General features: G+C 31.4%; 1 protein-coding gene across 1 annotated transcript in view; it reads right to left on the reverse strand.

Moving 5' to 3' along the window:
• The window catches only part of TMEM65 (transmembrane protein 65), a 61304-nt gene that overhangs the window by 18504 nt on the left and 30267 nt on the right, over positions 1–12533 (reverse strand). The window contains exons 2-3 of the mRNA XM_040625775.1: positions 3352–3396; positions 633–700 (exon numbers count right to left, since the gene is read on the reverse strand). Of these exons, the coding sequence (XP_040481709.1) occupies positions 633–700; positions 3352–3396 (113 nt within the window). The remainder of the gene's footprint in view (positions 1–632; positions 701–3351; positions 3397–12533) is intronic.

Raw genomic sequence — 12533 nt, forward strand, 5'->3', positions numbered from 1 at the left:
CAAAAGGTGTCACTCAATGGTAGGAAAGGTAAAGAAGCCTTCTCAGAGACTAAACTTTTAAGGAACACACTCACATTAAAAAGACCACAGCAAAGGGGAACTTTTTTTAAACACTACAATGGAACTTTTTTTTAACACTACAATGGAACACTACAATGGAACAAAAAAGGAGATACACTCAGTATTCTCAACTAAAATTTAAAATACCTTTGGGTCAAATGGATAGACTACATCAAAACACCCTTTAAAACATTTCTGCATGAAAAAACTAAACAAGGAACTAACCAAATAACATATACGTGATATGAACTGTCAATAAAATTAAAGAACATCAGAAAATTTTATATACTTTTTCCTTTAATAAGAATGTTGAAACTAGAACAGAATAATATAGACCTAATAAATGTGTTTATTATTGTCAATACTTTACCAAAAGTCTTAATGATTAATACATATAAATGCCTTAAAACTGAATGATAGTCTAATTAACATGAAATATAGTAAAAAGTAGCCTTGTTCATTATGATGTTAATTAAAGTTTTATAGCTAGGATATGTAAATTATTAGGAAAATTTAGACCACATTAATTTCTTTATTAAGTCAAAATAGAAGGGGTGAAAGAAAGAACTTACTGCAACAATCATAATTGCATTATCCAAAAAGCCAAACCCTATGAAAGGTATCGCATTGTGGATGAATACTGAAAAACATCAAAAACAGAAAATATATTTTAGGATTTCTATAACTTTAAATGAGAAAACAGACCATATGATAAAAGTCTCCTAAACAGATTTGACAATCTTTGAAATTTGCTTTTCATTCCCCATAGCCAAAAGATTCTGCCCCTGCTATAAGTTTAACTACTTCCTAGAAGCTACACTGGGGAAACAAAACAAAATAAACATGTAACATGTAAAAATAACTGTGTTAGACCTCTGGGTTGTTTTCTTACTAGCTACACATACAAAGTACAAACAGTTAACGGCAGAACAAATAAGTAAATACATATTACGAGTACCATGTTTTACCTGTTTAATTGCTATTGATATCAATCCGTTTCTTATACCTAAAGACTGATATCATAAAATTAATATCCATATTAGAAATAATAAAAAATACCCTGAATCAAATTTCAGGGAAGCTACATATAGCGACCATAGTCACTTTTACTCACTAAACAATTTTTGGACAAATGTGAGAAAAATGTCATTATCTCATCTATGTTAGCCATCTATATGCAGTCTTCCCCCCCCAATATTGGTACCCCTGAAAGCTTTCACAAACTATTTTATTTAAATCTAAATGTAACTTGGCCTCCTCCTAACAAAGGCACGCCTTACCTTATCTATCTAATATAGAACCTGAATGACCTGACATAATAGAAGTGCAACTAGGAAGAACTAATACCTATATATTTTTTATACATTCAGCCTCATTTTTTTCATATTTGCATCTTCAGCACACTGCAGAATGCAAAGTGCATAGCAGATACTCAATGAACATTAGTTAATTAAGTTGAGGACCACTAACCTGGAAAGGAAGAGAATTCCATATTAAGAGAATTGAAGGCAGACTGTGAAACAGATTAAAAGCTGGGATAGTTAAAAGACTTTATTCTGATTCATCTATAAAATTGCCAAGATATAGCCAACATCAATTCAACCGATGACTTTTTAAATGGACATCAAACTTGTGAGTTCTATAAATATCCAAAAAATAGTTCCTTAAGCAAATTGGTTGTATGTGCTCAGTAACTTTAGAGCGCTTTTCCTTTTAATGCAGTTAAGTCCACAGAAAGCATAATTAAAATATAATCCAGAAGTTATGAAAGTTTGACATTACTATAGTGAGTTCTGCACCAACCCAGGAAAGGCTAATAAGTAGTAAACAAAACAACAAAACGCTCTATCCAAAACCACTGTTGAAGACTGAGATCATAGGAAAAGCGTGTATATATCCTAGATTGTTTCGGATTTCTTCTTGCTATCAAGTAAGGATGTTCAAGGTATAAAGTAACATCTTTTTAATTATAAAGAATATTATTTTTAAAAAGGTATTATTTTAAAAGCTATTAAAATGGTAAAAATCAAATAGCACATTAATGAAATGGGATTTTTCAATTAAAGAGTCTAGCCTTAGTTCTTTGATTTTGTCTAGTTGCTTAACCACTAGACATTCAAAATTTTATAATAAGCAATTCTGAAGTATAAAATATATGTTTTCATGCTTAGACCTAAATAAATGCATCCTATAAGTAAAAATTTATTGTCAACACCAAGGAAAAAATACAATTTTCAAATTGTTAAATAAACATGTACTGGACACTCCACGGGGCATGAGATACAAAGATAAGTAAGACTTGGTTACCAACCCTCAAGAAGTTTGGGTATGATAACATACCACACCAACAGTTAATTTCAATATAACCAAAAAACTGATGATAGTATTATACAGTGCTATGGACATGAATTTGCATGAACCTAGGCTAGGAGAATCAGGAAAAGTTACCAGGGGAAGAAAAGTCTTAAAGAATTCTTAAATGTTTTGGTATTTGGGAAAAGTAACTTATTTCTATATAACCTATATTCTACCTCTGAAAGAAAAAAGAACTGGCTAGTTAATAAGTTTTAAAAAATCATGTAAGTTTGCTCTCCAGTATGTAATGATCTCCTATTAATTTGTGATTTCTTCAATTTCCTTTGGGAAATACTACTCTATAACAGCAAATCACATCTAGTATTCAGCTTTTGCTTACAACCTACTCAAATTAACTGTACAGTTAAAACATTCTCTTCTTTTATTGTCTTTATAATAAGATCCCAAACTGTTTTACATTATGCCAGTGTTAGCCTTGACTATTTATTCCCATCTTAACAGACTAAAGAAAGCACACCAGCACCATTATAAGCTTCTTCTTCCTGGTGGTCTTAAATGAACTTAACTTTCTTCATCACCACAAACAGCAAGCTATAAGTATTTTCTCCACCAGAGAACAGTTCTACCTAGCCCAGACTTTCAACTTCTGAAATTACCCAATTTAAATCCAAACTAAAGTAAACATATCCTTTTTTCTGGGAATTAAGAAAACCTTACCATAAGTATAATTTTATTTCTAGATGGTAACACTGTTTAACAATGTTAGATACTGTTAACGATATTAGAAATTCCATACTATTGTAATATGTTGTAAACCAAGTTTATAAACTTTTTGTTTCAGCATGATAAATAAGATTACCCACTCTATCTGGAAAAATTAAATTTACTGACTCTTATATACCAACAGTAAATGATACAGTTATTTTATGTCTAAAAGACAGATGCACAGATATTTGACAATTATAGAACCATTACCATATCTCAGCTGTCCTGGGGTGGGTGGTGGAGCTTCCAACTTTTCTAAAGGGGAAAAAAAGGGTTTAGGTCAAGAATTAGTTACTATAGCATGCTTTCTTTTTTATTACAATAAAGAAAATACCAGCAGATTTACAAAGTGTGAGAATATCAAAGTTTATTCATAAATTTTTGTAGGTTGATGGACCAAAGTTATCCATACAGAAAATAATACTTGGTATGGATTAAATTACAAGGCTAGAAAACAAAACTGAACTTTAGTTACAAGTCTACCATGGAACCTATGACTCTGAGTAATCATTAGTCTTTTATTTTTGTGTTTTTTAAGTCCTTGCATCTATATGATGAGCCTGTTTACACTAACTACAGGAAAAAAAAAAAACCCTTTGAAATATAGCTACCCTTCTTTAATATGCAGTGATAGATGACTTAAGAATTATATATACACTGATAGCAGAAAAGAGAATATTCAAATAGACCTAGGTATCCTTTAAAAAACAGAAAATACCATTTTTAAAGCAATGTATTACAACAAAGACTTCACTGGATTGTGTTCTGTTCCTTAATCTCCCTTGATAATACACTGAATATTCTTAGTTTTAAAACCTATATACTATTGGATAATACAGAATATTCTGCACAATAAAATGACCAAAAAAGTAGGGTGCTATTCAAAATCATAAGTAACAATAAACTATTTATAATATATAGCATAATAAACACACAAAGTTTTCCCAAGTATAAATCAAAGTATCTTTAAGTGTCATCATTAAATCTAAAAATTAACAATTATTATAAAGAAGCAATGTATCTAATCTCATAACAATAACCATCTCACCATTAGCATAAATACAAGAGTAAGCTATGGTAAAATGGCAGAGAACATACTTTCTTTACCCTCATCCAGTCCAAAAGAATTAACTGACAGTCTATGGAGGAGAACCCATACCATGGACACACTGTTCTAAAGACTTAGTATAACCAGACTGTCCAAGGAAATACATTACAAACTGGATATATATTTTCTAAAATATTTATTTATAATCTAAAACAACATAAGAACTAAAGAATTTAGTTTTAGAAAAGTAAAAAGCAAATAAATCTCCACTGATAAGCTGGATATATAAAAAAGCAATATCGCCCATATTTGTGAATGGTATTTTACTAAAAACACATATAGTACCAAAATGGTTTTGCAGTAAGAAGTACACTAAAATGTTGAGTTTAATCTATTAACATATTATTCAGAAAGTTCTAAAAATGCAAGTTTGTTTTGTTTTCCCCTTTTTAAAGAAGAGTTATGAAATGAAGATATACTAATCTTTGCAGAATTTCACATCTGATTAAAATATGTTCTCTATTGACTAACACCATTACCTCAAAATCTATTTTGAAAGCACGCAAATGGTTTTCCAAATGTTAAGGAATATAGGATACCACTGTACTCCACAGAGTTTTCTGGTGAAGTAAACATGCAAAAGTGGTTACATACCAGAACTATTTGCTAGTTGCATTACTCTCATCATCACTACAGTTCTGACACTGTGAGGAGAAGTCCTTGTCAGTTGACTGGAACATCTTGAAATACCTAAAAATTCAACAAGCAGGACCTTCCCAATAGAATGAGAATATACAGAGTCCTTGCTTTTACTTCTTCAAATTCCCTACATATTCATATTGAGCAAAATATTTAAAATATTGTACAACTCCTAAGAAGAAAGGATAAGAGGTAGGCAAATGTATAAGGTGCAGCAAAGAGAAAACAACCAAGTGATATAACCAATATTCCTAATTTTCCTTTCCTATTACCCATAAGGACTAAAAAATTAAAAGTAATGAAAAAAACTTTTTTAAAGACTGAGAAAGAGAAAGATAAAGGAGACAGAGCAGGGAGGAAAACCATTGGCACAGAGATTAAAGTAAAATCAAAGCAGAGATTCTACCTCCTGCTTCACAAAGAGCTTATTGAGTAGCAAGAGGAAACATGAAAGGAACATTTCCTAGAAAGTGGAAATTACGCTGGAAATTATCCATCAAAAATTTTTTAAATCATAAATTGATCTTTCTGAGGACTCTAACACTGTAAATTACCTTCTTTACTATGTTAACTGAATCAAAACTATATATATCAGAAGTAAAAAATATTGGATGTACAATATACAACAGAACTCAATCTTGGAAATAAGCCCACACAATCTATATGGATTTTAGAAATCGATACAAAATTTTCTTTTGACTTATGTAAACTATCTGTATTTACACTGAAAATGTATTCTAACCTAATGCTTCATTAAGAAGACTTTGGAGTTAGAAAAACTAGTTCTTTCAGTTTGTGTGTGTGTGTGTGTGATATCACGCTTTCTTCTTTTTCTGAATATCTTTAAAAAATAAGAAAGTCATTAAGATTGTACTTCACCATACCATATTTTCCAATGATTTTAGCTTTAAAAAATCTGTTTCTATTTCTACTATTGGCTTAGTAACCTCCTACAACACCAATTCTCCATAGAATAACTATATACTATACACAAACATATAATAAATAAATAGTTACCTAAATGCACTAAACAATGACCAAAAACAGGTTGATTCTGGAAGGAATCAACACTTAGAAAAAGGAACTGCACTAAGTGAGTTACCTGCTTATTGCAGCTTTTGGCATGAGGGCAGACCTCAACCCACAATATATTTGGCAACTAAAACTCAAACAAAAAATCTTCAGTCTTTCGCCTGAAGAAGCAGTGGACAGGGTGCAAGGTAACCAAAGCCACTGGAAAGTGGAAGGGGAGTCCTGGAAAGGATAGAGTCAGAAAGGAGGAGTCCTAAATTCTGTATATACAGTCAGTTCAAAATATGGCTGACCTGTGAACCACACATTTGCAGTTAAAAAAAAAAAAAAGCTAGCTAGGGGTAAAATAACTGAAGATGTGATCTATACACCCAGAGACAGAGTTTGCAAGTATGAGCCTAACCATCAACTGCTTGCTAAAACAAGTAAAGAAAAATTGATACTTTTTAGAAGAATAAAACACAACCCAGAGTTGCTACAACATGGTAATTGCAGCACTAAGATATAATCCAAAATTATTTCACAAACAAAGAAACAGGAAAACATGACCCATTTTCAGGAGAAAAAAACAATAGACGGAGATCAATTCTGAAGTGACTCAAATGTTACAAGTAGCAGACAAGGACTTTAAAGTAGCAATTAAAATTATATTAAAAAATATAAATGAAAACATAACCAAACAGAAACTATAAAAAAGAATCAAACTCAAGTCCTAGAGCTGAAAAATAGATTATCTGAAATTTCTAAATTAATTGGGTAGGCTTAAAAGCTAAATGGAGGTTATAAACAAAGAGTGAACATGATGACAGATAAAAAAAAAACCCAATCTGAAGAACAGAAAATAAAAGGATTGAGAAATAATGAATGAGTCTCAGAAACCTGTGGCTAAATATCAATAAGTCAATACATGTATAACTGAAGTTCCAAAAAGACAGAAGAAAGAAAAGGTCCAAAAAATATTTAAATAAATAATGGCTAATAATTTCCCAAATTTGGTGGAAGACAAAATTTCAAAAGATTCAAGAAAGTTCAGTGACCCCCTGGTAGAATAAGCATGAAGAAAATCAATGATAAAGAAAAAGGAATCTTGAAAGCAGTTACAAAAAAATGACACATTAAATAAAGGAAAACAATGATTTATATATACTTCAAGAAGAAAAAAAAGCTGTCAACCCAGTATTCTATATCCAGAAAGATTATATCCTTCAAGAATGAAGGCAAACTGTATCTTAGATAAACTAAAACTATGAGAATATGTTGTCAGCCAACCTGCAACATAAGAAATGTGAAAGCAAATTCTTTAGACTGACGGGAAATACCAGTTGGGAAGAAGGATCTTCAGGAAAGAATGAAGAGTATCAGAAATGGTAAATATTAGGTAAATATGAAAAACTACTTTTTCCCTAGTAATTTAATTTAGGTAGACCTGACTGTCGAAAAGAAAAAATATATATAACTCTGTCTTTTGGAGTTTATAATATATGTAGATGTAACTCATATAACATCAAAGCATAAAGGATGAAGAAGGTTACAAATGGACCAATTTGGTAATTTGGTTGTAATATTTTTATAATGTCTATTATGTGATACAATATTAGCTCTAAGCAGTCTATTAAGAAGTAAGAATGCATATTTGTAATGCCTGGAGCAATCACACATACAGACAAAATGCAATGAGGATACAGATAAAAAGCCAATAAATAATGTGAAGGGAATTTAAAAAAAATATTAAATTAAGGTAAAACAATGCAGGAAATGAGAACAGAGGGACAAACAGGAAATAGTAAAATAGCAAACCTATATCCTACCACATCAGTAATTACATTCAATGTTAATGGACTAAACACTCCAAATTATAGTCAGAGATTGTCAAAACAGATAAAAAAGCAAGACCCAACTATAAGATATCCACAAGAATTACAATTTAGTAGGTTGAAAGTAAATGGATGGTAAAAGATATACTATACAAACACTAAGCTTATAAAGGCTGGAGCAGCTATATTATCAAATAAAGTAGACTTAAAGAATATTACCAGAACCAGGGACATTTCACAGTGATAAAAGAGTTAATTCATCAAAAGGCATAATAACAATTTGATTAGGCCTAATAACACAGCTTCAAAATGCACGATGCAAAATCTGACAGAATTAAAGGGCAAAATGAACAATTCTACAATCATACTTAGAAATGTAAAAGCCTTTTTCTCAGCAATTGACAGAACACTAGGAAAATATCAGTAAGATATAGATTATTTGAACAAGACCAATCATCCTGATCCAATTAATATTTAAATGACACTCAACAACTAGAGAATACATATTCTTTTCAAGTGGAGATGGGACATTCATCAAGATAGACCATAAGCTGATCCACAAAACATGTCAATAAATTTATTATTAAAATAATAAAGAATATGTTCTCTGACCAAAATGGAATCAATAACAATAAGATATCTAGAAAAAAATTGAAAATAAAATAACATCTTCTAAATACATGGGCCAATCAAAAAGAACAATTTCACAAAATTTGCTGCAACATGGACGGGACTGGAGGAGATAATGCTAAGTGAAATAAGTCAAGCAGAGAAAGACAATTATCATATGGTTTCACTCATTTATGGAACATAAGAAGTAGGAAGATCGGTAGGAGAAGAAAGGGAAGAAGGAAGGGGGGGTAAAAAGAAGGGGGAATGAAGCATGAGAGACTATGGACCCTGGGAAACAAACTGAGGGCTTTAGGGGGAGGGGGGTGGGGGATCAGGATAGGCTGGTGATGGGTATTAAGGAGGACACGTATTGCGTGGTGCACTGGGTGTTACACACAAGTAATGAATCATGGAACTTTACATCAAAAACTTGGGATGTACTGTATGGTGACTAACATAACATAATAAAAAATTATTATAAAAATAAATAAATAAATAAATAAATGGGCCAAAGAAGAAATCAAAAGGGAAATAAGAAAATACTTCAAACTGAATATGAGCAAAAATAAAACATATCAAAATTTATGGTATGCAGCTAAATGAATGCTTGAAGGGAAGTTTGAAGTACTTACATTAAACAGAAGAAAGGTCTAAGATAAATGGCCTATGGTTTTATAGTAAGAAGCTTTGAAAAAAAGAGCAAGTTAAATCAAGAGTAAGTAAATAAAAAGAAGGAAATAACAAAAGAGTTAAAATTAATTAATAGAAAACAATAAAGGAAATAGACAAAGGCAAAAGTTGTTTTTTTGAAAACAATAAACAAAATTAATAAACGCCTAGGTACACTGATCAAGAAAGAGAGAGAAAACACAAATTACTAATATCAGGAATGAAAGAGGGGACATCACTACAGATCCTACAGGAATTAAAAAGAGTATTATGAGTAACTTTATGCCAACAAATTCAACAACTTTGATGAAATGGACAAACTGTATGAAAAATACAATTTACCAAAACTGACATAAAATAAAACAAAAAATCTGAATAGCTCTATTAATAAAATTGAATTTGTCATCAAACACTTTTGCATAACACAAACACATAAAAATCCTCCAGGCCCAGATGGTTTCATTGCTGAATTTTATCAAATTCATAAAGAAAAAAAACCCACCAATCTTACACAAACTCACAAATTCTTTCAAAAAATAGAAGGAAATACTTCCCAACTTGTTTTATGAGGCCAGAATAATCCTAAAAATAAAACCTAATCAAGAAATGACAAAAAAAGAAAAAATTGCACACCAATATCCCTCATGAACACAGACACAAAAATCCTTAACTGAATGACAACTGTTCTGTTTTTCCGAAGTATAAGTGTATATCTGTAAGAGTGGCAAAAAATAACACCCAGACTTCCTTACATTTTTCTCTTTCTTAAATATTTCTCATTGTTTGAGGGAGAAGTTGCTCTTAGTAGAGTCCCATGTTTAGAAATATACGGGTTAGGGGGCGCCTGGGTGGCTCAGTCAAACATCTGACACTTTATTTCAGCTCAAGTCATGATCTCAGGGTCCTGAGATCAAGCCCTGCATTTGGGGCTTGAGATCGTCTCTCTCCCTCTCCCTCTGCTCCTCGCCTCCCTTAAAAAAAAAAGAAAAAGAAAAGAAACACACGGGTTAGGAAAATTACCAGCAAGCATTTATGAGATAATATTTACTTATAGGATTTTTTTCCTTTTGATTTCACATTTAAAAGTGTACTTGAGGGAGGATAAATAAGATAGTTGTTGCAAACCGCTAATTTAAAAAATGAAAATTATTTGAAGTGGAACTATCTCTTCCTCCATCCATCCTTGAGAATTTAAATATTCAATTATAATACGTAAACAAATCTCCTAATATAAAAATATCCTAGATATTCATTACAAATCTTAAAAATATAAGAAAAACATCTTGCATGTTTAAATATAAGATTTTTCAACACTTTCAACATTTTTTAAAAAAAATATTTCATTTATTTATTTGACGGAGAGAGAGACAGCCAACGAGAGGGAACACAAGCCGGGGGAGTGGGAGCGTTAGAAGCAGGCTCCCAGCAGAGGAGCCTGATGCGCAGCTCTATCCCAGTATGCTGGGATCACGCCCTGAGCCGAAGGCAGATGCTTAACAACTAAGCCACCAGGCGCCCCAGCACTTTCAACATTTTGTTTTGCTTCAGTAACCCAGGAAGATTCCAGAAAACAATTTAAAACATATAAAGCAATTTTACTTTTTTTAAATTAAATGAAACTCTTAACTTTTTAGACTGTACAAAGCATGAGGTATTTAGTTTTCTAATTAACTGAAGCAACCAGAGACCTGCTGTAGCCTGTAAAATACTGTTACTACCTAAGCAGTATTAAAATTTTTTAAAAAGGAATATTTCTTTGATGAATTAGAACTAAAATGCATCACAATCATCATTTTAATGCTCATTATTATCTATTTAGGAAATATAAAAATGAGGGCACTGTCACATAAAAAAGAAATCAGAAGAGAGTCAAAAGAAAACACAATTAAGGACTTTTTTCCTCCTATTTCAGGACTAAAGAAGTATTTAATCTAGCTGCTTTTTATATTTTGTTACATAAATATAAATATTTAAGTTGTATTCACTGTATTTACTTAAAGAAAGAGGAATGTTAGATTAGGAAGAGAACCGCAAAGGAAGAAATGAAAGATTTCAAATGCAGAGATATTTTTAAAAAGAGAGGGAGGGAGAGAGATTATTTTAAAGGGCTCCTCAGAGAAGGACACACAAGAAAGAGACTCCCTAGATCTGGGCGAATGAGTTGCTAGGACATGGGTTTTTTCAGTCCCTCTACTGTGATTCTTTGTTGATCAGCCATCTAGCTCAGACTCCGTTGAGCACAAAGATACTCCTAATGCACAGCACAGAGCTAAGCACTATGGGAAAAACAGATGAATAGAAAGCATCTCAGCTGTGCTAGAGGTTCTCAGGTTTGCTGTAGGACACAGGTCTAAAGGTTTCTGTATCCTGCCTAGGCCATGTTCTCAAGATTTGTTTCAAAATAAATTCCTGACAAATCATTTATCATTGTCTTTTTTTTTTTAACTTAAAATGGCATCTAGTAGATAAAATCGGCTAATTGCAGACTCTAATAAACTAATTTCCAGTTAACTTTTTTTTTCTTTTTCCTGTATTGGAAAGTAACCAATAATTTCTTACCGGTAAGATTCAGAAGAAGCTTTCCTAGGACATATATTTGGGACAGTAATCCTACAATCAAGCCTATATTACTGCAATGACGACCTCTAACCATAGGAGAACTACTATTACCATTTTAAAGCTCACGCTTGCTTTAATCCTGCAAAATTCTTACTAGGTTTTATCAAAACATCTTAGAATACTTCTTAACTAAAATGTAACTTATGCATTCAAATATTTTTATCAGTGCCACAAGTATACCAAAATTTACCCTTTATATTACTACTTAGAATAAAGTAGAAAATTCTTTTAAATTGAACATGTAAGTTTTAGAATAGAACCTCTGGAAATAGAACAGCGGTCTGCAACCTAGCCATACAATGCCTTGTGCCTCTGATTCTGCTTTTCAGTCAAAATCGATTGCTTTAATAGGAATTTACTGTAAACCTCTTAAACAAGCCATATTTATATATACACATAGATGCCTTATGTAATACATATACATAATTTACACATAAATATTTATTTATTCATATTTACATATATTAAAAAGATGAGGATATTGAGTTTGGTTTTCTTAACTTAAGAATTTTTAAGCAAAATTAGAAAATAGCATTTAAAATACTAAATTCCTCTGGCTTATCTAAAGGAAGAAGTTGTACTTTTCAACTATGAAGACCAGACATGTTTATTGTGGAAAGTTAGATTCAGAAGAACAAAAAAAGAGAATTCAACTACTTATAACTTACCAGAAGTAAACATTTTGATGTATTATCCTTCAATCTCTTTTCTATAGAGATGTATATATAAAATGGTATTCTGCCATTTTCATAAGGCAACTATCTGGTGAATATTTTCCCTCATCTTCAAATTTTTTAAGGTAATGATTTTATTGGCATTTTTTCATCATATGATGTACAACAGTTTAACTAATCCCCTATTACTAGATAGATAGATACTTATTCTTTATTCTTTTTCAC

The sequence above is a fragment of the Ursus maritimus genome, unplaced genomic scaffold (assembly GCF_017311325.1).
Source record: "Ursus maritimus isolate PB19 unplaced genomic scaffold, ASM1731132v1 scaffold_9, whole genome shotgun sequence".
In the NCBI taxonomy this organism is placed as follows: domain Eukaryota; kingdom Metazoa; phylum Chordata; class Mammalia; order Carnivora; family Ursidae; genus Ursus; species Ursus maritimus.